The sequence below is a fragment of the Parus major genome, chromosome 1A (genome assembly GCF_001522545.3).
Source record: "Parus major isolate Abel chromosome 1A, Parus_major1.1, whole genome shotgun sequence".
Classification (NCBI taxonomy): domain Eukaryota; kingdom Metazoa; phylum Chordata; class Aves; order Passeriformes; family Paridae; genus Parus; species Parus major.
In genome coordinates this window covers 23,400,593-23,427,675 of record NC_031773.1, presented here as the reverse complement: position 1 = coordinate 23,427,675, position 27,083 = coordinate 23,400,593, and the positions used below count along the sequence as shown (strand labels likewise).

At 41.9% G+C, this 27,083-nt stretch overlaps 1 protein-coding gene across 1 annotated transcript; it reads left to right on the top strand.

Moving 5' to 3' along the window:
* The first annotated feature begins 3,941 nt into the window (after positions 1 to 3,941).
* On the top strand, positions 3,942 to 23,274 carry CAV1 (caveolin 1). Its single transcript, XM_015629105.3, has 3 exons — positions 3,942 to 4,071; positions 4,818 to 4,982; positions 20,934 to 23,274. The coding sequence occupies exons 1-3, from the start codon at positions 4,042 to 4,044 to the stop codon at positions 21,273 to 21,275; spliced, it is 537 nt and encodes a 178-aa protein (XP_015484591.1). The 5' UTR covers positions 3,942 to 4,041; the 3' UTR covers positions 21,276 to 23,274.
* Positions 23,275 to 27,083: the final 3,809 nt, after the last annotated feature.

The window sequence follows — 27,083 nt, the reverse complement described above, 5'->3', positions numbered from 1 at the left end:
TCCCATTAATGAGACTAGTTCCCATAGGCTGTCATTTTCTATAAAACATTTAATAATACAGTACAACTAGAAGAATGGTACAGAACAGTGTTGACACAGACCACTGTTCATGGTCCAGCTCAGTAGTTTTCAAGGTTTTTGATACTGCAAAGGGTTGAGAAGAGGGACTTGGTTTGCACAAGGTCTTGCCTTGTGAATTAAGAATTAAGGCTTTCAATCTATTTCCCTCTCTAGTCAAGGCAGTTATAAGCTATCTTGCTAAAGACCTACAGGGGCCAACTCTAATAAAAGATGTACACACCTACTATAGGATTGGGATGAGAAAAAGCAATGCATTTTGATCCAAAACTGTAATCCCTGCCCAGCTGCCACCCAACTAGGAACATGTCTGAACTCAGAAGGCACCACCCTTTCCCTAACCCCCCACAATACCTACAGTTTTACCTTTGTCATGCCCAGAACTGCCTTTATTTAAGCAACTTGGCATCTTACTCATACCTAAACCCTGTCAGAACCCCAAAAGAAAGGTGTGTCTTAGACTCCTTAAAATATACTTAACTGGACATCAGCAGAATAAGGTACTTCCCGAAATACGCTTTTCCAGGAGTGAGTCCAAATGCAGTGGCACACCTCAGGCAAAAATTGATTTCAGGTTTCTCAGGTGTTGATTTGAGTCTTCTAGCCCTTAGGCTATTGTGAAATGTTTTATGGCAGCATCACTTTCACATAAAATGAAATCTCTCCTTGGTAGAGGTTGTGAGAAGGAAGGAATGTGAGAAGAGCTACCCATGTCTCCTGGTATAACTAATCCTTGGATTCAAGGCACAAACAGGCCAAATACCAAATGCATACATAAACCTGCAGCCCTGTATTCTGCAGGGCAAGGGGAACCCATCTCTCTGGAAAGGTTCTGATCCAGTGACCTATATTTTAAAATACAGAAACCCTCAAGAGAGTGGGGACAGGATGACGTGAATTCTTCAGAACTACAAGTCATGGAATGAGGAAAATTTTGCCCTGCATGTTAAATCTATCCTAATGTTTGTTATCATGCAACAGGGTGAGAACAGTAGCATGACTGCTGAAAGTTCACTACCAACAGTTCTGGCAGCAGCAAAACATACAAAACTGCACTTAAAATGATGTGGTTAAGCAGTTGAACAGAAGACACACAGAAAAGCAATGATCTTTCACTCCTGAGACTCAGGTTTTTAAGTGCTCTGCATAAGGCAGGCTGCTCATGGACAGCCTCTGTTACCTGACAGTCTTGTTGCTGTTGAAACTGTATATAAAGAAAACAGTTTCCAAGGGCTGATTTTGATCTTGCTGACATTGGAATATATCAGGAGTATTGCTAATACCATAACTAGAATAACTACACAAGCTTCAAATGAAAAGGGGGGTGAGGAGTGAAGGAAGAAGTAGTGTTTGACACCAGAAAAAGACACTCAGTGAGCAGTCATCACATTCAGTTCAGTTCCATGATTAATTTTACTGATAGTTTTTGAGGGATTTTGTCCAATCCTTTCCCCCCTCCACTGGGAGTCCTACCCATAACAAAACCTTTCCTCCCCTCAAAAAGGAAAAAATCAATCATAAATTGCACATGCTTTGTTCCAGGTTTAGGGCTAAGGTAACTAACTAAGGTAATACCGAAGTTTGAAATTTCAGTTCAAGCAAGATTTTGGAGCAATAAAAACTTTTTAAAATTAGGTATGAAATGGCTAAGGCTGGTGTGATGAAGAAAGGCAGTGAGGTGGCCAACCAAGGTGACATGTAGTTCTGTTTAGCAAGTGCCCTGGACTACCAAAGACACAGCAAAGCTCCGTTAGAAGACTGGGTGGCATTTCCAAGGCCAGCTTGAGTGTCTACAATTTCTGGTAATTTCTAGCCACCCCTGGATAATCCATTCATAGCAATTGAGAAAGGCAATGGAGCCTTTGCACTTTCAGAAGATTTCTGCAGGCCTTTACTGGGTCCTTTCCCACTGAGCCATTACTCTTTCTCTGAGTGTAACAGGAGATCCTTGCAGAGCTCCTGTGTGCATCCAGGTCTCTGGCTGCTGAGTGTGTGTGCACTTCTCTTACAGCAGTGCTAGAGGCAATGGGCCATGGCTCCATCCCTCTCCATCTCTGCAGATGTAACTTGCTCACTCCTACTGCTTGGTAGTGCCCATGCCTTTTTCTGAGTAGGCTGTCTTCTTGTTATTCCAGGTCAAGAAAGCACCGCTAATGTGATGGTTCATTCCACTTTGTATGCAGCCTATTGTGGAATTCAACTCATAAAACTTATAAATTCCACTAGTTTGTAATATTCTTCTAGCTGCAGTAGTGTTGTGTGATTCAGAAATATTTTTAAAGGGGACTGTGGTTCTGAAAAAACTGTTCCAGGATCAATTCAGCATTTCACATTAGCAAGTATCTCTCTTTTTTCTCATTTTTTTCAGTCATCCTTGAGATACACAGTAATACTGAATGATGGATCAAAATGTTCTGATTCATGTGCAGGACAATGACTAAATGAAAATTTTTTCTAGATATGAAAACAAAGAACTGTCTTGCAGTTTTTTTTCAGATGGATAGAAAAATTACAGAGTCTATGTCCTTTAATACAGTTGTTTGACTCTATAGTCACACTCTAAAGCTTGGACAGACAAAAATATTCTGATGATGGCTTAAGTGAATTATTGCACAAATAAAAAAGTTACTTTTTAAAATTACAACTACTCGGAAAGTTGGAAAACTTCCATCCAAGGCATTTGTTCTAAAGTTTATGAGCAATATAAACTAAAGTTGACTGCTAACTGATGTATCAGCAGCACATACCCATGTAGACTGCATTTTCAACAGATCCAGTTATTTACATCTCTGGTGCCTACATCCATCTTAGCCAAGGGCTTCTTCGAGGCCATTTGTTGAAGTGCCAAAGCCAAATATACTGTAGTTAGGAATTTTCTACTTCTGTTGCTGCAATTGTGTGCTAAATGGCATAACACTAAGATCACTAAGATCATAATTTTTCTGTTAATGTTATAACTCTTTCACCATAGTCTGGTTTCCTAACACAAAACTAATGGCTGCAAACATGGACACAAACACAAAGAAGTGAAATTAAATTCATTTTTTAGATGTATAGTGATGTTACAACCCTAACCTGAGTGATCTTGAGTACGGTGATGGATGTTTATATTTATAGCATTTACGCCTACATAGTGCCCTTGAGCTTACAAAAAGCCCTGAGAACAGAGCATGGCAAAACAGTGTTGCACCATTGCCCTTGAAAGTTAATCCCAGTGGTTAATATGCATGGCAGAGATGCATAGATCAATCTCCTCTAGGGAAAAATACAGCAGTGTTAAAGTGCAGAACTGTTAAATATTTTCATAGTTTTGAAATGAACCAGTTGAGAAGAATCTCTTTTCTTCATCCCAAGGATGTCCAAGTTTCCACGACTGTTCCTGGAGCAGCGATGCTTCTGTGTAAACTATTGTCAATGCCGGGAGGGGGGAGCCCGGCAAACGCCTCTGGCTTCTTTAGCTCTCTCTGGACGCTAAACACAACTAAAGTTTTCCATCTCCTCTTTGCTTCCTTCCCCGCCCCCCCCCACATCTTGCCCAGGTGGCTCTGCCGCACGCAGCCGCTGTTGCCCCGGCACCCAGCGGCAGGACCCCGCTCTCGGGGGTCGTGGGCGGCCGGGGCAGGGCGGCCGACGCGGAGGGGACCCTGTCCCTGTCGAGCCCCTGTCACCGCACGGCGTGGCCCAAGCAGGGACCGGTTCCCCAGATCCCAGGTTGCCGGGGCAGGGCTATTTTTCCCCTCCCACCCCCGGCGGCTCCCGGCCGCTCTGCCATGTGCGGGGCCGTACCGCCGCTGTCATCCACCCCAGCCGGAGGCAGGGAGCCGCCCTGGCCAGCGGCCAGCCCTCTCCTCGCAGCTACCTCCCCCGGCCGGCCGCTCCGCAGAGCGGAATCCTCCTGCCTCCGGTCCTACAAGTCACAGGGCAGAGTAACTCGCGGCAGAGCCGTCAGCAGCCCGCGGCAGCATGTCCGGCACCAAATACGTAGACTCGGAGGTAGGACCGCCGGGGCGTGGGGCGGGGATGCTGCCCCGCCGCCGAGTACCTGCAGCGGCGCGGCCCCCCAGGCTCCCTGACCTGCCGGAGGAGCGGGGCCCGGGGCCGGCTCTGCGGCAGGAGGGCGGACAGCCGGGCACCTGCGGGCAGGGACAGCGGGGCAGGGGGAGCCGGGGCGCTCGTCCCGGGCGGGGCGCGGGAAGGGGGCTGCTGGCGGCCGTGCGGGAGGAGCGGTACATGGAGAGCACTACAGCGAGAGCCCCGGGATGGAGAGGGTACGGTGATGGCCCTGCAATGAAGGGTAGTACAGGGGGGGCAGTATGGTGAGGACAGAGCGCCGTGCTCAGGTCAGCGCAGCGGGGGCGGTAGGGCGAAGGCAGCGTGGGGAGGGCGTTACGGGGAGGGCGCTTCCCGGGGAGCCCCGGGCGCTCCCTGCCGTGCCCGGGGGGCCACGCCAGCGCCCACCCCGCCGAGGGGCCACTCACTCCGCCCTGGGGCAACTCCTTGGGCCCGGGGCCGCCTGGCGGCGGGAGCGGGAGCCGGCGGCTGGCACGGCGGGGGTGTGGTGTGCGCCCCGCGGCCGCGGTTAAATAGCCGGGACAGGGCCGCCCCGCAGCCTGGATCCCGCTGCCCGCGGCAGCCGGGGCCGCCTCCCCCAGCCCGCCCTCCTGCGACCGGCCCTGCCCTGCCCTCCCCGCCTCATCTGGGCTCTCCCGTCCCGCCCGCGCTCCCTCTGCTCCCCGCAGGGCTTTCTCTACACGGCGCCCGTCCGGGAGCAGGGCAACATCTACAAGCCCAACAACAAGATGATGGCAGATGAGCTGAGCGAAAAGGCGGTGCACGACGTGCACACCAAAGAGATCGACCTGGTCAACCGAGACCCCAAGCACCTCAACGACGACGTGGTTAAGGTGAGGGGCCGAGGCGGGACGTCTCGGGGGGCGATACCAAGTCCTGCCGTGGCAGGATACGCGGGCACTGTCAGGGCGGCTGAAGCCCTCGAACCTCATCCCTCCACCTGCTGCAGGAGGGAACGGGCTAGGGGATGATCGTTTTGGGGTTTTTTTTTAAAGAAAAGGCGGAGTGGGCAGGAGAGAGGCGAGCAGCGGCCAGGGCAGCCCAGCCTCGGTGCGGAGCGGGGCTGGCCCTGTGTCGGGCTGGCCGCGCTGTCCCGCGGGGCGGCGCCGGGCTGGGCTCGCCGCAGGCGGCCGGGGGCCGCGGGGGTCCCGGAGCGCGGTGTGCCGGCAGCCAGATCTGAGCCGGGACGTCCCGCCCGGGGCCGGGGGAGCGGGGCGATGAGTTGCGTGACCTTGTGTAACACCGTCGGAAGGATTTTCCTTCCCCGAGGCACGCACGGAGGCAGGGCGGGGAGATGTCACAAACCAGATAGCCCTCCCTAAGCCTGGCGGGTGCAAAATCAGAGATTCTGATGGCGATTGGATTTGTGTCCTTGATCTGTTTTGGTGTTTTTCCTTCCTTCAAGAGATGATAAGCAAGCTAAGCAAAATCTAACTGTGCCCTTGCTTAGATTTTTTTGTTTGGGTTTATAAATCGGTTTGACTGTTTTGACAAGTCAAGGTCCACAGAGATTTTTTGCTTGAAGTCACTTTGGTCAGAAATGTTGCAGAAATAGGTTTTGTATTAGAAAAAAAAAATTATACAGACAAATTTATACAATGCATGTGTGTTACGAATGAGAGTGTTAGAGATCACTTAAAAAATCATTGGCAAGGGTATGAGCAAAAGTCAGACTTAATATTAAGCAGCAAAACATGACAAGTTCATTGACAAGATTTACTCTACTACTTACAGGACTGCCAAGGCACGACAAGGGAAAACAAACAACCACAAAACAAAACAATATCCGGGCAATCAAAGCAGAAATGAACCGAGAACTATCTAGAGGTGTGTGTGCCTGCTCTTAGGTGTGTGTGTGACAAAAGACAGTGCAGGCAAGGATAAAAAGGATCAGGACCTAAAAGCTTAACTACACTCCATCTTAACAGAACTTAACTTATACCTTAAGCTTATACAGAGAATAACACTAAAGAGCATTTAACCTAACTTATAACTTTGAAGTTATATTTAGCAATTCAGCAGAAGAGCAACACTTAGCAACACTTAACTTATAGCTTATATTTAACAATTTAGCGAAAGAGCAATACTTAACAGCATTTAAGTAAGTCTATAACTAAAACTTACTCACAAGCCTAACTTACTTAGATATCCAAGATACTTAGACATCTAAGGAAGCAGTATTTCTCTCAGATTTGCTGTAGCATATGCACAGGGGCATGCACACAGACAGGAACCCTCAGTGCAAGCAAGGTACCTGTGAAAAATTCTCCCCAGAGGCCAATACTCACTTTGGATGCTTTTGCATCTCCCAGTGGGCAAAAGATTGGGCCTTGAGGAATGTGTGGATTGGCCCAGGATACCGCTTGTTTTGGTGATCCTCCATACACGAGGCTCTGAGAGGCATCCCGCTCAGGGGGAGGTTTCTGGTTGTAGTTTGCTGCAGTCCAGGAGAGCTCAAAGGGCCCCATTTTGGACTGCTGTTTATAGGGTTGCAAAACAGTGGGCTTTAGGCATAACAAATGTTTCATCCTGGCCACAGTTTGGGTCGGCACTTTCTCTGAAAGTGTGACAACGGGAATGTTATGCCATTCAGGCAGGAGGAATATTTTCCAAAGGTGGTCATAAGGAAAACAGCAGCTTTTTAGCAATTCCTGGAAGCAGACAGTGTTTCTGATAAGCTCAAAAAGAGCTGAGCCCAGGTGGTGTTTTCAAAGCCAAGGCCTAATGAACATTTCTCAGATCACACTGCAGCCTGGAAATAAGGAGAGGGAATGCATCACTGCAATGTGAAAATTGAGGGTGCAGTCATCTGGGTTTGTCAGACCCCAGGAGAAGTGGAAGCTGCCCAGTCATAGTGGGTAACTAAGCCACTAACTGGCTTGCTTTGTGGCCAGCAGTGCTAGAGTGTGTGCACTTCACCATGTTTGTTGTAATGAAGACCCATTATTGAAAAAGAAAAATACTGTATTGTTTCCAGAGAATCAAGAGGGTGAACGCTGGTTCCTGAATGTGTATCTGTAAAATGAGTCATGCTATGTGCAGACAGTTTAACAAGGTCATGAGTAAATTCAAATTCCAGATTTCAACACAATTTGAAGGTGCTGAATATGACAAGCCATGGTCATATTGCTGGATCCATGCTAAGAATTATCCTTCACAGCAGCCTGTACCTGTAAGGATCCATATAAAAATGAAAAGGCATAAAATTGTTATTTGTTTAGAAAAAAAATCATCTAGGTACCTAATGGTACAAAACTGCCTTTGAAATGGATGATTTTAAAAAAGAAAGAGCAATTATTTTTTTTGTTCTACCCATGGAGGAGCAGCTGAGTAGATGGGGAATGCCAGGGCTCATGAACAGTGTTGCATGACAGTTAATTGTGTGTGTCAACAGGAGAAGTCCCCAAAGCAACCAAACTTTTTGAGGATGAGTCATAGCCCCCAAACAAGTCAGAATCCTGGTGTGCACAAACCTAACCTAATGAAAGAAAGACCCTGCTGGGAAAAGAGTGAGACCACTGACAGGAAAAAAAAAAACATAATGGATTTAAAAGAAGCTGAAACCTACAAAGCCTATCCTGCCCTCTCTGCCTCCCACAGAGGCAAGGATTAAGGAAGTTTGTTAAATTCTGTCTTTTAAAATAAACTTGGAGAATAGTAGTTATAGGAATGGAAAAAATGAGTTTTTCAGTTTGTCCTTGTGAAATAATTATGGACCAACACATTCACTGAAAAACAACAAACAGCCAGAATACTGCCTCTATGTCAGCAAGTGTGCTCCTGGCAGTGAACATAGTCACATCAAGACATAGGAATACACCAAAATGAATTTGATGTTAACCAGACTGGATCCATTTTACATCATAAACATATCAGTATTTGTACAAAATAGCATTGTAAATTAACATTTTCTGTTTTGTTACAAGGATAAATAAGACTAACTTTTATTTTAAGTATTCCATAGATTGTCCAACCTTCAGAGTAGAGAGAGGAATTTTACCACAATTTGCATTTATATGGACCCTGTGTTCAAATTCAGCCTATTAGACGTAGCAATAAAATTCACACCCAGTACCTAGGGGACAGGCTTGGATTGGGGTGAAAATACACAGATTCAGTTCCTGCCTTAGCCATCAGTCTGTAGCCCCCTTCTGACATGCATCTGCCATTCTTACTTTGGCTGTAAAACATCCAGGCAGAGTGTAAAACTGACTGAAGGAGACCCCAGTCTTAGGTACTGAAAGTCAGAGAAAAAAAAATGTGTAGGAGTCCTGTAATGCCAGAAGTATGGCTCAGACTGTGCTCAATTTTGTTTAGAGCCATTGCATTTTTCTAGATTCAGAACTTTCTGCTTTTTACCCTCTATTTTATGCATTTCTTGCCACTTGACTATGAGGCACAACAGCATGGAAACTGGGGACAAATCGGTCAGCCATGAAATAGAAATGATTAGACAGAGAATGAGGAATCTGCTCTGTAAGCAGCTCTCTAAAAGGCCTCAGTGTTGTCTGTATTCAAATACTTCCCATAGCACATTTTAAAAATAACCTTCTCTTGTGAGAAGCAAGAGACACGTTCCCTTGATTTGCATCTGCCCAGCTTCCCCTGCAGCAGATGTGTGGTGCAGGCAGCATTAGGGTTGGGATCCAGGCAAGGGGCAGAAACCCAGTCAAGATCCTTTTATGAAAACTAGACACATGGAGCAGCTTTGCATCAAAGCTGTTGGTGACTTTGCTTATGGCTTGTCTTTGAATTAACTACCAAGTGTAAGCTTCGTGCTGGGAGGATTCCAGAAAAATGGGGCAAATGACTGAATTTCTGTTCAGGGAGGGATGTGAACAAGGCCTTGTGGAACCTGAGGTATGCAGACATGGAAGTGGCAGCTCTGAACTAGAGGAAGCACAATCTAGTAAAAATCACCAGAAGTTCCTTTTTATCCAGTTTTTTTGGTGGAGACCAGAAAGAAAGCATTTTTTTCCTCACACAACTGTCCTCATACATCACTTAGAAAGCAGGAGAGCGTGCACTAGTGGATCCATTATTTCAGGCACTGGCTTGTGAAGGTGGCTGTCAGGCAGGAGGCAAGGAGGGAATCTAGCAAGGGAGAAACAGCCTCTGTGCATGTGGGAGCTCTCCAGGAGTCATGCTGGTGATTATACAGGTGGTTTGCCATAGTTTTATCTGTTTCGTAAGTCCTTCACCAGACAGCTCTGCTTTTGGACTTGTGTCCCGCAGGTTTTATGTGTGATGAGACACAACAATCAGAGTGGAAAGCTTATTGCTTTTTTCTCCCATTCATTCCCCAGTGACCCAGGACTCACATGAAGGTGCCTGAAGTTCAGGCTTTGCTCTTCTTGTTTCCCAACACAGTATTTGTGTTTGTCAGAGTACGGCTAAATTGCAGCCTTCCAGTTCTAGAGTTCAAACTTTCTCAACATACCTGTGGTCACGTCTGCACAGAGTTTACTGAATTTGGAAAGCACAGAGGAGGAAGCCAATTCTCCTACAGATTGCTCTTCTTGCTAACGTCTTTGCTCCTTGCTGAGAATGGGGTTGGACTTTGCAGGTTGCCAAGACTGCAAAGTCTAATCCTTTGAGACTAGTGAGGACCAACTGTGCAATCACATCTGCAGCAGCTTAGTTTTTTTCCTACAGCGATGTGCCAGGAAGAAAGGCCTGTACCTGATCTACCATCCAGAATGTAATTATTATGTTGTTTTAGACAAGTGGTGTCTATCTGCTATTTGCTGTATAGGATTCCTTTTTGTTCTGGGAAAAAAAAAAAAAATCCAATACTTGGCTACAGATGTGAGGATGCAGAGCTTTTGTACCAAGTTTCAAAAAGTTACTTATTCATGCCTTCCACTTAAAACTAATGCAATTGAGGGCAATTCAGCTTACTGCAAGAAAAAGTCTGGAAATTTTAGTCAGATGGTGACAAATACTCTAATACCCTTATGTACTCATTAGGGAGGAAAGTATTACTCAGGCATGTTTTTAAAACTATTTACAATTCCTGCCTTGTAATAAAAAGAGAGGGTTTTTTTCAAAAGCAGTTTACATTTTATGTGATCTTTCATGGTTGAGGTCCCTCCCTTCTGTACTGAGCACAGTGTAAGATGCACAGAGAGATGACAGAGCACTTCCCATCCCCACACCTGAGAACTTCTAGGAAGGAAAGCAGGTGTCACCCCGTGCTCTTTTTGAAAGGGAGACCTAAGGGATGGGCTGTCAGATGTGACAATGAGGGTCAACCTGAGAGGAATGCAGTTCTGCTCTTCAACATAGTAAAATGAGAGAAAAGCAGAGATCAATCAGGTGCTATTTCTGAAATAAGGAATTAAGTGAAATTTAATTCAGACCCTTTTTCTTCATTTTTAGAAATTGTTAAAGGTCATGAGAACATAGATAAATGTTTAAGTTTAAAAGCATCCATATAAAAATATAGATACATGAATATATGTGTGTTTATGTGTTCTAATCCAAACTTGTCATCTGGGCTCTTGCTCTTGGCAGTGACCAACGTGACATGCCTCTGGAGGCAGATTCACATCGCGGCATTAACCCTAACCACAGGACAGGAAAAGCAGCTCTCAGAGGGCATATTTGTCTCAATTGCTGGTACTTGTAGCCTAGACATGACACTTTACTTGTGCATAACAACCAGTTTAATGAAGTAGTTCTGTAATGCTGTGTCCTATTAACAAGCTGTGGGGTTTAGATTTAAAATGCAAGAAAATTCAAATGCTTGACTTTGACTACCCACATGATCCAATTCTGTTTCAAATATTTCTTCCAAGGCTAGTCTAGGAGTAGGAGATTAAAAACTTGTGTCATTATGAATGCCAGTTTATACGAAGTCTGAGCAAGGTTTTAAGAGTTCTGAAAAATAGCCTTGCATCTTGCACCTTAATTAGGAGTTTTCAGACATGGGATTTCTGAATGTCCGTAAGATTACAGCTAATAATGGCATCTGTTCTAATGAAAGCTTCTTTCTCAAAAAAATGTGCTTCCATTTAAACTCATGGTATTATTAAAGCCTTATGCACAGCCTCCTTGCTTGGCATGATGAACATGACTCATAAGTCCATAGAAAATGTTCATTTGATGGCTATGGGGACAGAACAAATGATTCAGCGTGGCTGTTTCTTTTGTTAGAATTTATTACACACTATCTCAGATTCAAAAGAGGAAAATACTTTTCAATTCTGATAACTTCAACAGAATTTAGATCATATATTAGAAAATATTAAGAACAATTTTAATTGACTGTAGAATTTTTAGACCACTATGAGGATAGAAACACTGTCTTCTGTTGCATAGAATATAGATATCTAAAAAAAAAAAACAAACAAAAATATTGAAATGCAGAACTCCCCAAGGGAAAAAGGGATAATTATGTACAGTAGAATGGTCTGCCAATGGGGTCCCCAGTGAGGAAATTTGATCTTGGTTGTATTTTAGGCAACAGAAAGAAAAAAATACAAATGAACTTGGGTGATTCTGTAACACTTGTAATCTCTGGAAAACTGAAGAAAAATATAGTTTTAAACTAAGATAAGTTTGTATTTCCCGCAGCTCTCAAATCCCCTTCTCATAGACAGTAGGATGAAGTCTACATCAGTAATTGATTTTCTAAGCTTTTTGATCCAGAGTTACCATATTTATTTTCTAGACAAATGGCAGTAATAAAACCCATCTTGAACTCTAAAAAGGTTGGTTATTTTGAATATGAAAGAGGAATTTGGAACATGAAAGAGAAATTATGCCATTTAATTTCATTAGATTTACTGGGGAGGCAGGTTTTACCCCATTAGTCTTTTTATATTTTCTTGACAGATTTCTTAGGAAAAATCTTTTGATAGTTTCAAAGAAAAATTTGGACATTATGCAATATCATTCATGTCAGAAAATGCTATCAAATTAGCTGTCAAAGAAAAATTAATTTCAGTGCCACTGTCCCCTTTTTATGAGCTCATGAATTGATAAAATATGATTTCATTCAAGATGTAGGAGCTGTGCTCTAGATGTTAGTGGGGTGTACGAGGGTGGAGTTTGTTTGTAGTTAAACAAATAGAAACTGATAAATTCAGCTTCATAGATAAGAAGTGAGAAGACATTCTCACAGCTGAAGGTGAAAGCATCACATTCTCAATCCAAACTCCTGCTGTGCTGAATTTATATTCTGACTTCCAAAAAAGCCTAAGGGAGTCTTGTAGATGGATTGCAACATTTCCTCTTTCAACTTTGAAAGCCCTGCTTGGAATTCAAACAGATGCTACAAAAAATAATCAGTTTTCCCTCAAGATCAGGGATCTATCTTCTGTAGAGCTTAGCCATAAAATCATCAACTATTTAATGAAATCCAAGTTCATGCATCATAGAAAGGTCTGGGTTGGAAGGGACCTTGAAGATGATCCAGTTCCAGCCCCCTCCATGGGCTGGGATGCCACTCACTGGATCAGCTTGCTCAAAGCCCCATCAGCCTAGCCTTGACCGCTTCCAGGGATGGGGCATCTGCAGCTTCTCTGGGAAACCCATTCTAACTGCCTGTCTTAGGAACTTCTTCCTAATATCTAATCTAAACCTACTCTCTTTCAGTTTAAAGCCATTCTCCCTTGTTCTGTCACTGCATGCTAAAGTCCCTCTATAGCCTACTTTATTTACTGCTCTAAGAGCCTTCTCTTTTCCAGACTGAACAAGTGTCTCAGCCTGTCTTCTCAGAGGGTGTGCTCCAGCACTCTAATCATCTTCTTGGCTCTCATCTGGACTTGCTCCAACAGGCCCATATTCTTATCTTGGGGGCCCCAGAGCTGGCCCCAGGCCTCCAGGTGGGGTCTCATGAGAGCAGAGTGAGAGAATCACCTTCCTCAGCCTATTTCTTTTGATGCAGTCCAGGATGCTGTCAGCTTTCTGGGCTGCAAGCCAGATCGTATTGAGCTGCTCACCAGCCTACATCCCCAAATCCTTCTCTGCAGGGCTGCTCTCAATCTAGTTACTACCCAGCCTGTATTTGTGCTTGGGACTGCCTTGGCCCATGGGTAGGACCTTTCACTTGGCCTTGTTGAGCTTCATGTGGTTCATGTGGTGCCCAACTCTCAAGCTTGTCAAGGCATCCCTTTCCTCCAACGTTCACCCTCACCACACAACTTGTGTCATCAGCAAACTTGCACTCAATCCCATTGCTGTTCTCATGCAGTTTATAACAAGAGCAGAACTATATAATATCTTGATCTATATGAAATACTAAATACCTTATATTTAAGGATCAGTAACTTAAGCTCTTCCATAAGAAAGACAACCTTCTGACTACAAATGCAGGGTTTTTTTTTAAATAAAAGGAGAGGCAGATGGGCATCACTGCACACTCAGTGTCAGCAATAAGCATGGTTCAGATAGAAATGAGGGGAAAATGTGAAAAGTTATACAGATTTCCAAAAAAATAATTGCAGCAGCTAACAGAAGTGTGTTTATTGATAGTATACATAATCAAGAGCCTCCTCTCCTTGGACTCCCTTTACAAACTACAAAGAGAAAAGAGTGGTTTCCAGATCTAAACCAATCTCCAATGGTCCCTGTCTCCGCATACACTACTAAAGAGTCAGGTCACATTTCCGCTTCCCATTAATGCTAAATTTAGGAGTGATAAAGCTAGCCCAAGTTCCAAAAAGTTATATTTAATAGCAGTTTATTACCTTAATAACATATAAGCATACAATAATAAAATATAAATCTGTCATGTTTATATTTTATTAAATATAATTTAAAATATAAAATCAGTTTACATTATGTCTTTCCTTTTATTAAGGTTTTTATATTCAGCTGAATTCCAGGTACCACTGAAATACAAGAAAAAAATCTTGTTATGTTTAGTGTTGTCAAAACTTCACACTGGCATTTATGTTCATAAATATACCTTTTTAAACATAAAGTTGGACAGAGGGCTATGGATATATTTACATGTATTAGGGTTCTTTGTTAAAATAGCTGTATCAAACAAGGAACTGTGGCACACGAGCCAAATAATAAAAATAAAGCAAGCTTCTTAAGGATTTCTCCTGGGGAAAGCTGCAATAATCTCCCAGCTGCCCAGTTTCCAGGGAGGAACACAGTAATTTTATTTTCTGACTGCTTACTCCAAAAACATCAAGACATTTGTCAATAAACTTGCTGACACGGTATCCTCACCTGCACAGGAAGTTTTGCTGTGTTGCATAGTGCAGATCTTTCCTTGAAACTGCTTGTCTTTCCTTCTGCCAGCCTGTATTGGAACAGGACAGGCAAGTGCTTCAGGAAGAGATCCCTGGAGAACAGCTGGTTGCTACAGTGCCGACCCATTGGCATCAATTGTGTTTTGCTCACAAGTACTTCCGCAGATTTTGGTGAGCCTGCCCATCTGATGAAACAAAGACCATCAGCAGGGCTTTTCTGGTATGGAGTCAGCATGGGCAAGGAGCAGGAGCTTGTTCCCTCAGTCATTAGAAACAAATTTTTTTTTTGCTTTTTCCTACTATTTTCAGTTTGTGAAAGGGTGATCTGCGATCATCCCTTTTTCTAAGTCATGGCGTCATTTACACATTTTCATCATGAATTTGAGCATTTGTTTTGCGTGCAGTAGGAGTCATTCCCGACCAGACTGGTTTTCTTCTCTGGCTAGAAGAGTGCAGTCTTTCAATTCTACTTTCCAATATGAATATCCTTGTTTGTTAAAGCATTGTTTGCTTTTCTGGCATACTCTCTAGCACTCAGGAAAGATTCACTGTTTCCATTAAGAGATCTGCCAGGAGAATACTTCTCTTGCCATATTGTGGAAAGCAGGCACAGGGAGACTGGAAAGGTAAAGCAAATTCATTGGCTGTTTTGTGCAAGTAACTGGGGTGCAACAGTTCTGCTTGCTTGTTTAGGCTTTCATTCACTTTGGAAATACTTGTTTATAATTCTTCTGCACTCAACCAACCTTACACAACAGCTCTGGTCCTAGCCATCTGCAGTCATGCCATCTTTTTTTGTTTGTTTGTTTGGGGTTTTTTTTGTTGTTTTTTGCAAAGGAGCAACTGTTGTGCCTTGTGATCTGGCCAGTCCCCAGAAGAACAGTGTGCTCTGAAGACAGAGTTGGAGGTTGACAGTCAAAGCCTAATCATACTGCAGCCCAGCCTCAAGGGACTCTTGGGGTTCCCTTGTTAAATGCTTGCCAGCAATACCAAGATTCAAGGTGATTTCTTGTCTTGTGAGGAAACATAACACTGCTACATGTCAAAGTTTTGTAGTCACCTATGCTTTAGCTTGATGCTTGTATAAATACTGCAGAACAGAATGAATTTTTGCTTTAGTAAACACCTGAGATCGCCTAATGCCTGCTGTTTGAAACCTGATTAGTGAGGAAGTAGACCATATAGGAATCATGAAGCTCTGTGTGTTCAGGAACAAAGTACTAGCTTTTCTACATAACTACAGGTAAACACTTGCCAGATGGAGATAACACAGTGCTCTTGAAAGAGTGAATGAGTTTTTGGGTGTCTGGAAGGGAAGGGAGAAGAGCAACTTTTCTCCTTTAAGTCCCAACAACTCCCCTGCCTCGTTCCTGCAGATTCAGTAGAAAGAGTATAAACTTTTTCATCATCTTCCATTAAACTGACTAGCAGTCAGGACAAGTATCAGCATATGTAGTAATGTGGTATTCCAAAGGATCAAGGAAATGCATGAATGCCTAACTGGCATCAGTCATTTAACAGAAAGGTTGTGCATTTTTTGCTTTTTTTTTTAAGCTGCTGTGATGCCTTTCTGCTCCAGGCACTGTAACTAGGAATTTTTAAGTTCCAAATAGTATATAGAAGTGCTAAGGTAATAATAATCTCATTTTTATTTTTAATAATACATACCACAGCCTTTTCCAGCATAAGAACAGTGTTGCATCTGTCCTTAACATCACCTCCCAAATGTAACCCATGCCATAGAAAGGCTTGTTGTTTTGTGATATTTTATACATTTTCTTATGCTAAATGTTTCTTTAAAGGACATGGAATATATTTGGGAATTTTACAAATTGCATTTATTACAACAGAAAAAAAAATACCATATCTGCCTCATGTCTTGCAAGGACATGATTTAATACAGCGAAACAATATTACACTTATGGCCTTGGAATCAGGGAAAACCTGTTTAAAACCAGCCCAGTAGTAAAAGCAGTAAAGACAGTTTCCACACTCTAGGCATAAAAATGTAAAGAAAACTAGCTGATGACTTTTTTCTGTATATGTTCAGCCTGGACTTTAGTTAGCCCTGGTCTGGCAGAGGACATAAGCATACTGACATCAGTGGGACATTTCTCATACTGTGTGCATATTTAAATGTTCTGCCTGACTGGACATATTAGTGATCAATCAATAGCGATACAGTAAGGGTCTAAGCCTCCTTTTACTGACTCCAAGAGATATTGAAAGCATGCCAAAATGTGGGCATCAGCACTTGTTTGGGTTCCTCTGGAGCAGAGTAGGGGTGGTGTCTGGCTGTGAGCTGTGAGCACAGTGGCAGCATGCAGCTACCACACACAAAGATATGAATCATGATAGTTACAATCACAGAAATGTAGGTCAAAGCCTAATGCTGGTGGTCTTAATAATTTTTTATTTTTTTTCTGACAGGCCAAGCACAGCAATTTTTTCTATGTAATGAATATTACAAACCTTTTGAGAAGCACAGTTGGAAAATAGGTGATCTAAGTTTGGCATTCAATATACCTTTCCAGATGGCCAGCTTCTGATACATAGGGACTTGAAGTGACAAGGTCAGCAGGTCAACTAATTTTATACATGTGGCATATATTATTGAGTCAGATGATAAGTTCACACTGTTAAGCTTTTTTAATTAATAGTTCTGATCTTTAAACAGACATTTTCCCTCCCTTGTAAATAAATCTTGTAAATAAATCCCATACCATTTCCCTTTCTTGTAAATAAATCTATTTTAGAATCAAAGCAGGTTCCTCAGTTTCCTGATAGAAGTTTAATAAACATGTGCAGAGAAAAAGAAGCTGCATTAATTCTCATAGCAGAATCAGACAAAAGCTTCAAGCAATGTAAAAACTGGCTTTTACCAAACTGAATAGTAGGAAACAAAGAATAGCTGAAGTCAGGAAGTGCATTGTAGGCATGGAACAGGAGTTGATAGTATTTAATAGTTCAGTCTGAAACAGAAGGCTAGAGCAAGTTATTAGCATCCTTTAGAGGGTCAAACCAAATTTCCTGGACTTCTCTCCTCTCACAGGTGAACATGCATGTATTTTCACTAGCTTGGCAACTGCCTCAGTGTGACTGCACAGCACATCCTGGCAGCTATGGAGGAGCAAACTACACAAGGAACATGCAATCTACTAAACAAGACCTGTACACAACCTAAGAAAACCTTTATGTAGATAAAATGAGAGTTCACAGATCTATGTGCACATGATGCTTTGACAAAAGTGACCTTGAGAACTGCACCCTAAAAACATTGTTTTATGCTTGCAAGACAGTTAGAGTCATTACCAGAAATGACAGCATCTTTCTTCTCTAGGATCATATTTCTGGGCACTTCTCTTTTTCCTGCCAGTCCTATTTTTACTTATTTCATCTGGACACCATTTATCAGTCTGATGGCACTCACCATCAGTGAGTGCTACTGAACTAAAAACCAGAGGAGAGTAGTTGGAGGGACTGAGGAGGGAGTGAGTAATCCAAGTGATGTAAATGTAATCCATAGCAAGGCAAAATGCATCCAGTCACCTGTTCCTCCTGCAGCCTGTGGAGAATAGATCCCTACAAGTTAAAATCATGATCCTTCATGGGAGTGGTTTAGCGCAGGAAGAATCTGAGCGATATCTCAGTTCCTGCAGCATAAGAGCTTACCTGTACTGCTTGAAGAGTGAAATAATAGTGTTCCCCAGGCAGTGGTCTGTTAGATGAATCGAAAAGCCCAGATAACTTCAACTCCCTGCCTGTCTTTCTTTAGACACTGCTGCAGGTAAGTCTGGTTTTGGACAGCAGAGGTTCACGTGCCAGACGTAGCTGGACTTTCTTGGCATGTACATAATGTTCTTATGTTCATAATGTTCTTACGGCTTTTGGGAAGATAACAGCTTCATTTTAACACTATATTCAGCTGGTAGTTTGTCAGGCCATTTTTCTATCTTTTCACTCACAAGTTCCCTTACTCAAACCGGAGTAATGTGAAACGGAATTTGAGGAATAATGAAATGGGAAAGGCACAGTATTGTGACATCAGATATCATTCCTACAGGGCCATCTTTTCTACTTTTGTGCATTGGTGGAAGCATTCTGAGAGCTGTTGAAATTGCTCCAAGAAACTAACTCTTGATAATTACTGGTGTCATGAATGCATCACTATTATCTCACAGACAGATTTATTCCTGAGTACTTTTAGGACAACTGTGTATGACTTGAGCTGGGACCAAATACATATATCATAAATGTTCTAAAATTAGCATCATCTCCTGGCATGAGGACAGGGCTGTCCATCTGGAAATGTTATATGGCATGATTCTTCTGTCAGCTCCACAGCTCTGCATGGACATTTTTTTGAACAAAATGGGCTAAAAATATTAGTTACTGAGAATCACAATTAGAGAAATTTACTATTTAATTTGAAAACCAGAGAGATTATTTGCTTCCATTTTCCATTTCATTACAATGAATTGTTTTGAAAGTAATCAAATTATGGGCTAATCTTGCTATATATGATATACTATATATTTTAAAAACTCTAGAAAATTCACATTAAACTATGTCTTCATTTTGCATGCCCAAAAAATGCATTTCTGATAAAAATAGGTCTCACTTGTCTAAAATGAAAACGCAGCCATGAAAAGGCTGAAGAAACTCAATGCAAACTTGTTTTCCTTGTGAGATCTAATATTTCCCTTATCAGCCAGTTGAAATAATACAAGATGGACTCCACTACAAGTAAACTGAATAAAAAGACTTTAGATATGACACTGACTAGCACTCGATGCCTTGAACCTCTGTGATAGCTGTGTTATCTTTGCCAAGGATTACAGCATCAGCTGGTGGGAAGCATGCAATAAATTGACAAAAGTTTTAGAATAAGAGGGCTATGCTGAACCACGTAGTCCTTATGTAGTAAAATTTTTATGACAAGCAGCTTTCTTTTGCTGTCATCATCCTGGATTTTGCCATCATATAGATATTTATATTATCTGATTTCAAGGAAAATGTTGATAATAAGCAAAGAACACCCATTCGCTTTGAAAATGAGCTAACATAGGATGTGACTACAATTAAAAGTTTGTTTTTGAAGAGCTGAAGAAACAGTTTGTATAAGTATGCTTGCTTATGCATCCTAAAAAGAAAATCTACACTGCCAACGCAGTCTGTCATAGGTTTTTGTGGAGATCAAGTTTCAACTCAAATGCTACCTTTAGGTGTGATGATGATGATGATGATGATGATGAATATCTATCCCAAAGAATGACTTTCAGATCACTAGAACCTAGTTCAGAGTAACAGAAAAAGAGGAGCTTTGCAATTTGCATAGCAGGATGTTTAGAGAGAAGCACTGGCAGAGAGACAGTAATGTGAATATGTTCAATTAAGCCAGCCTGGTGTTAGGCATTCTAGGTGTTGGATATCACAGATAATTCAGAAATTTCCTCTCAAGGACTTTCCAGCCATTCAAACAGGTTGAACCTAGACTGTACACTTTTGCTTGTAATCATCTTTTTTTGTTTAAGAAGCTGGAAAGTCCAGTGGTTTTATAAGATTTTTTCCTTTGTTAGTTACTTATATCTGAAGGTGATAAAAGTTTCAGCAGGAGAGAAGTATGAGTGGTTTTCAATAGTGATGTAAATTTTAGATTAAAAGAAGTGATTGTGAGCCTTTTCTTACAGTATGAGCAGTATTTACTCGGTATATGTATACTCAGTATACATACATATATACATATCATATACTCAGATGTATATTCACCTTCTCCCAGCATGCTAAGGTACAATTGCCTAGGTTTTTGAGGCTGCTGGCCCATGTCATCCTTACCTTGCTCCTGTAAGTCTTCACATCTGGCAGCATTATTATCTCACTTCGGGATCCAGTCCCAGGAATGCAAATTTTTTTTTTCTTTCATCTGACTTAAACAGCCATTTATTTCCTTGCAGAGGAATAGTGTTGTGATGTTCTCTTTCCTGTTGTTTGCAGTGCCTATAGAATTGGTTGTGCTGACTAAACTAAATATCCTGTATTGTGGGTTATATCAAACTCATCTGTGTGACATGGAGCTGAACCATCATTGCAATTCTGTTAATTTTCTTATAGAAATGTTATGACAATTAAGCTTCCTGAACAGCTCCGTATTTCAACAGAGTGCTAAAATATGCCTGTTGGAATGCACTGCTTCCTTAGGTGACTTTTTGAATGATTTATGAATAGTCAAAACTATTAAATATGATTTTATTCACCTGTTTTGTACCTTAAGTAGACCGTAAGGGCATAACTTAGGGCTGTAGGAGATGAAAATATTCAGTTTTGTAGAAAACTCCATCTAGAAGTTAGATGTCTAATTTTGAGCTAATCATTGAGGCTCCCTGGTAGTCACTGAGTAAAGGTTACTGAAGATTTGTGACTTAAATCATGGGTTATAACAGGTTGAATCATGTGGGGATGTAGGAATTACGTACTTCATGTTTTCTTGCAGGGGACCATAGCCCTCCAGGTGTTTCTGGAATACCCCCTTGATGCCAATGTCTGACTGATCCGACTTTGTGTTCTTTGCTGCAGATCGATTTTGAAGATGTGATTGCTGAGCCAGAGGGAACACACAGCTTTGATGGGATTTGGAAGGCCAGTTTTACCACCTTCACTGTAACGAAATACTGGTTTTATCGTTTACTGTCAGCAATCTTTGGTATTCCTATGGCTCTCATCTGGGGCATCTACTTTGCCATTTTGTCATTCCTGCACATCTGGGCGGTGGTGCCGTGCATAAGGAGCTACCTGATTGAGATCCAGTGCATTAGCCGTGTCTATTCCATCTGCATCCACACCTTCTGCGACCCGCTCTTTGAGGCCATAGGCAAAGTGTTCAGCAGCATCCGAGCCACAGTACGGAAAGAGATCTGAGGGACAATTCAAGGAGAGCCATCAGCCTAGGAAGGGGGTGAAGGTTTTGTGTTTTTTGGAGTGTTTTGGTGCCAGTTTTGTGTTTCCCAAAGCAACATACAGCAACTGGTGGTGGACTGGCCCAAAACAAAGAATCACTTGCTCAGTTTCTTTTCCTACTGTTCATTCTTACTGGACTACTTGCCTTTTTATTTTATTTTTTTTTCTTTCTTTTGCCTTTTTTTCCCCACTTTGGTCTGCATTTTAAACTAACCTTAAAGGGCTATTCTTCCATGCCAGCTGCATATTATTTTGCTGGCTGTTCAATTCAGAGATTGAAGTGTTGTTGGATGCCTTTTTATCTTCCCCTTCATTCCTTGTGAGATAAATCCACAGTGATACTGAAGAATGACAAAAATGCTTTCCAACACTATAAAGCCATTCATTTTATTGTGGCTAAAGAGCGCAGCGCTATCACAGCAGAATGAACGTGACCAGCTGGCAGGTTTTAGCAGAATGTTCTTTTTCAATTGGATTGTCAGTTGACTGCAGCTATTTACAGTCATGGTCAGATATTGTGCAGTATGAATAAATTAGTTAAGTAAACATATAACTGAACTAGCGTATGTCCTGAAAATATAACATTTTGTCAGGCTGGAGACATTGACGTGTAAAAGCTTTGGTCGGTGCCTTTCCGTCTCATTCTGTCCTGGAAGTTTGTATCCAGTCATTTCTCAACCTTTTCTAGGATTGCAGAAATAAATTGCAGTTGTGAGCTAAAACTGGTCATTAAGGAAATATTTTCCTGACTGTGACTTATGACACGTCCCTTAGCAAACATTTAGGTGTTTATCTCATTGGCATCTGGGGTATTTTTGCAAAGTATTAATATAAATGCATATCACAGGTGTGCCAGAGATAATCCTGAGTTAAAAGAAAAATGAAGGAGTGACAAACAAGCTGCAGGAGGCCAGGGAGGAGGTACCCCTGCGAGAAACTTTCCTACAGCTTTCAAAATTTCCCTATCAGCAGACGTCAGCCTGCCACTAGCACACAGATTGTTTTCAGGATGCTTTGCTGAGTCTAAATTTATCCATCACAAGAGATGCTTTAGAATCTTCACATTTGTGTGTTGCTTTGTTCGTTTTTAGCTGAGCTGCCACATCAGGAAGTCTTAAACAGAGGGTGTTGTGTGAAACTACCGTGTTGCAAAGTGGAAGGCCTCAGTAGCAGGGCCTTTGCGACATGTTCTGATGCTGTGACCTGCAAGAGCTTTTTGCCCTCATGATAGTTCTGTGTTCAGAGATGCTCTCTGCATCCTCATTGGTTTGTTTGAAGCATTTGTAAAAATAGTTGTGGGACTAATCAGCTTTATTGTAAACCAAGCTGGGGTCTGAGCCTGCTCCAGCTGGAATCTCTAGCAAACCAGTTCTTGACCTGCAGAAGTGCAAAATTTATCCCTTGGGATGAACATGGAGCTGTCTGGTACACCTACAGCATTTTTATTTAGCGCTGATATTTCACATATTGCTTTACCTAACATGGAAGTGCCTTCCATTCTGTTTCTGCCAAAGCATTGAAAACTAGGAAATGCTGCATTTTTAAATGGGGGGTGGGGGAGGGAAAAGGGGAAAGGGTGCACAAAAATTTACAAAGCTATTAACTACTATTTGCATTTAAAACAGACACTGGTATGGATATAGTTTTATGTTTTTCTATGTACATAATGAAGAGTGTACTATTATAGACTTTTTTCAGTATTAAAAACAACCAAGATTGTAAACAAGAAATATTTTATCTTTTTATGAGGAAAATCACTCAGAAGAAAACCTTCTTGATTTACCATATAAACTGTATATCCTGAAAGATGTCTGTTCACTTAGAGTTTTTAGTCCCTAACCCAAATACATTACTGATCCAAACATTTACATTATTGTTATAAGCTTACAGATATAACTGACACCTTTTTTAAAATTCTGCATGTACATTAAAGACTACAATAAAAAGATGCTTAATGGTAGATCCTGTCTGACTTCTTTTTCCTTGAAAGTCATGTGGACAAAAATTGTTAAAAAGCTTTCTTTACCAGTCCAGTAGAAACAGGATTTTTCCTAATAAAAGTTCATTAGCCTTAGCATCTAATGTATGGAAATAGGGGAATGACTGCTTTTATTCAGCCATTTATAGATGTAATTTGTGACAGGACAGTTCATTTCTATGGGTTTGTTGCACAATACCTGTCACACTGTTACACAAAAGCCCAACAAAACATGTTATTATGAATGGTCTACAAATCTATTAACTGTATTTTAATGTTCAAATGGCAGATAACAAATAAATGTGGTTCATCATATATTTTCCAATAAGACAATGGTGTATTTAGTAGCACTTAATAGGCCAGTGGTTGCAAATAGTATATTGAATTGGACTGAGAGAAAATGTAAATTATTTTAAAAGTAGAAGACAGGTTTTAATGTGAAAGAAAAGCAAATAGTACACCTTCGTTATCCACAAGTACCTTGCTTTTGCAAGGAGCCCGATATTTTCAGGCTTAACTATTTATAGTATCATGATTCCAAGACTCTTCATGGGAGCGATGTGCAGGCTCACACTATGATTGCACTGTTCCTGGCACTTCCCTGATCCATGGTCGTGGGGCTGTGGCTGGATCTCATATCCATGCTCCTGCCACAACACCTAGGGCCATAGCCAAGATACACCCCGTAGCAAAATCCAGGTTTGTCAAGTAGAGGATTAGGTGTTGGACAGTGGCACCAGGCAGTTTCTTGGCTTGGCTGTGAATGGGGCGTAGACAGCCTCACTCTGATAGATACAAATCAGTCATAAACTGTCTCAAGACATGTGCATTCAGGTGGGCTCAGTGTAGTTTTTCCTCTTACAAAAAAATTTTGTGGCTATCATTGGTCACTCCTTTCATCCTCTGAGTCACCAGTTCTTAGATTTTTGCCATGTAGTTTGAACTGTGTTTCTGGGAGAAAGTGTGGCAGAGCTGGGCGCTTCAAACAAGTTGCAGTACCCAAGTACTGAAAGCATGTGAACTGTCTGGCTATGGGGTTGATCCATCTCAGTTTAGCTGAGAACTAAGTACAAAATATGTTTTTTAAATATACTTACTGAAATGAAGTTGCAACAAAATATAAAGACAAACCTTACACTTTTAATAATGATGGAAAATTTCCATATCTGCCCCTAAACTACCTTTTAACCCTCGCTTAGGTCTAACTGGAGCTATTTCATGTTCACTTGTTTGCTTTCATTGCCTTGTGTCTGCTGCATCCTTTTGTTTCCTCATGTCCTGAGGAGGAGGAAAAAATCACAGAATAAAAGTCTTTGCTAAGGTAGAAAACCTTTGTTATCCTCATTTTTGTCTTTCAAACCTTGGCTTTTTCATGTCGTGTTATTAGACACTGGGACACCGTGTGACATGGGTTTTTTTATTCTATCTCTTCTGTAGAACTTTTAATTAAAATTTCAATCATATAGTACAACTAGCACATCCTGTCTCCAAGATGCTTTTCTCTGTCAGGGACTTCTGAAGGCACAGTGGTAAAATGTACATTTGATAACTGTGAAAATATAAATGCGCAGTATTCTCACTAAATTTATAACTGCTATTACTAAGCAGTCTTTATACAAAAATTAGCGTGGTCAGCAGGATTAGGGAAGTGATTGTCCCTCTGTACTCAGCACTGGTGAGGCCACAGCTGGAGTTCTGTGGCCAGTTTTGGGTCCCTCATTGCATGAAAGACATTGAGGGGCTGTAGTGTGTCCAGAGAAGGGCAATCCAGCCCTTCTCCAGCAAGAAGCTGGAGAAGCACCTAGAGAGTGAGTCCTATGAGGAGCAGCTGAAGGAGCTGGGGTTGTTTATCCTGGAGAAAAGGAGGCTCAGGGGAGACCTTACCTCTCTCTGCAGCTGCCATCAGAAAGGAGGCTATGGCCAGGTGGGTTCAGCCTCTTCTCCCAGGCAACCAGAGACTGGACAAGAAAAAATGGTCTCAAGCTGCACTAGGGGAGGTTCAGGTTGGACATAGGAGGAATTTCTTCACTGAAGTGTTCTTCAGTGGGAGGTCAAGCATTGGAACAGGCTGCCCAAGTAGATGGTAGAGTCACCATCCTTGGAAGTGTTCAGGAAATGACAGCGTGGCACTTAATGCTATGGTTTGGTTGATGTGGTGGTGTTTGGTCAATGGCTGAACTCAAATGATTCTTGATGTCTTTTCCAACTTTTATGATTCTGTGATTCTAAGGACAACACAAGTGGGAAGACAGTAATTAGACTCATTACAAGCCTGTGCCTTCTCTCACAGCCAAAGCACATTTTAGTATTGATTCGAATCACAATCCACAGTGCCTAGGCTCACTTCTAGTAGGTGGTTTGCTTTTGTTTTGAGAACCTGAATTTGCTTGGCCCATTATGGTCATTAAAACTCTCTGAAAGGGTGCTCAGGTTATACATACATACATACTGCAGGGAGGTATTAATGAGCACCTTCTCCTGTAGGAGCTGGAGATGATAAATGCTCTCAGGAATCCCTAACAAGTTCTGAGAAATTATGTCTTTCTGAGGCTTGTAGTCTAACATCTCTCTCCTTGAGATAGGAGATTTAAACTCCTCTCACTGCACTCCCAGATGTAAATTTAAGCAGCTCACCTCTCAGTTTGCTGACTGCTCTGAATCCAATTTTTATAAGACTGATGGTGTGCTCTTCAGGAACTAGCCACAGACACCTGATGCGGTATGATGGCTTCCAACAGGAGTCAGGTCACCTTAAAGGCCCTGCCTGAGCTGTGTGACACCATTGTTGATCTAAAATCTTCAGTTTTTCCCTTCTATCAAGTGGTTATCTGTGGTTATCAAAGGGGAATAAAGTTATTATCGTCTTCAGTTCTATTACTTCAGAGGTAATTCTGTTTTCCAGCTTGAAGCACTAGCAATCTAGGCTGAAGACTCTTCTGCAGACTGACAGAAGCTCTCAAGAGTTTTGTTGGAGCCCAGAGACTAACTTAGATATAAGCCTATCATAACCGTGACCTCCTTGGTTGATTATATCTCTGAACCTTTATCCAGGATGTGGAGTACCCCTGCAGTGCATCTGGGCACTGGCAGTCTTTTCCTGGCTATTTATTCTGAGCTAGAAATTATTTTACACCAGTGGATTTGCTCAGAGTAACCTTAAAGGATGAAGGACTCTAGAGTTGCATAACCTTTTGGCAACTAACAGAATATAGGCATTTATCTGTGACTATTAGTCATCAAAACATTCAGTCTGCTGATCTCCAGCAACCAAAGCACCAGATGTAGCTTGCCCAGATGTCCATGTTGCCAGAAACCCTATTGGCAGAAAATCCCAAGTGAAAAAACTGGCAGGGAAATGAGCAAGTTGGTGCTATGGAAAAAAAAAATAAAATCATCTCATCAAAAGGAGCAGGTATATTCTATACAAAGAACAAGTGGATGAGAGATTTCAGATCTGCCTCTCGTATTCATTCAATGATGCAAAGCTGTGCACAGCAGACACACTTCCATCTGAAAGGGATGGAAATTTCTGAAAGAAAAAAAAGGAATGGGATGACTTTTCATACCTTTTTTCAGGTAAATTCTTGCAGATAAATTCTAAACCAAAATAGAACCATACAGAACAGCAAATATGAGCAGTGCAGTAGCAGGCACCAAGAGGCAGCAATAACCAAGGCATTAATGTACCATTAGGATGTGCAAACTCGCACTTAAGTGTGAGTTGCCTTGAAGGGGAATCAAAATAGCTGTGGCCAGGTAGATTTATGTTTAATGCACTGATAAGTAAGATC

What these genes read in the sequence shown, in the direction of transcription:
- CAV1 (XM_015629105.3), top strand. Translation starts at nt 4,042, where the DNA reads ATGTCCGGCACCAAATACGTAGACTCGGAG. An exon ending in CCAAATACGTAGACTCGGAG is followed by an intron (nt 4,072 to 4,817) that starts GTAGGACCGCCG and finishes TGCTCCCCGCAG; the next exon opens with GGCTTTCTCTACACGGCGCC. An exon ending in TCAACGACGACGTGGTTAAG is followed by an intron (nt 4,983 to 20,933) that starts GTGAGGGGCCGA and finishes TCTTTGCTGCAG; the next exon opens with ATCGATTTTGAAGATGTGAT.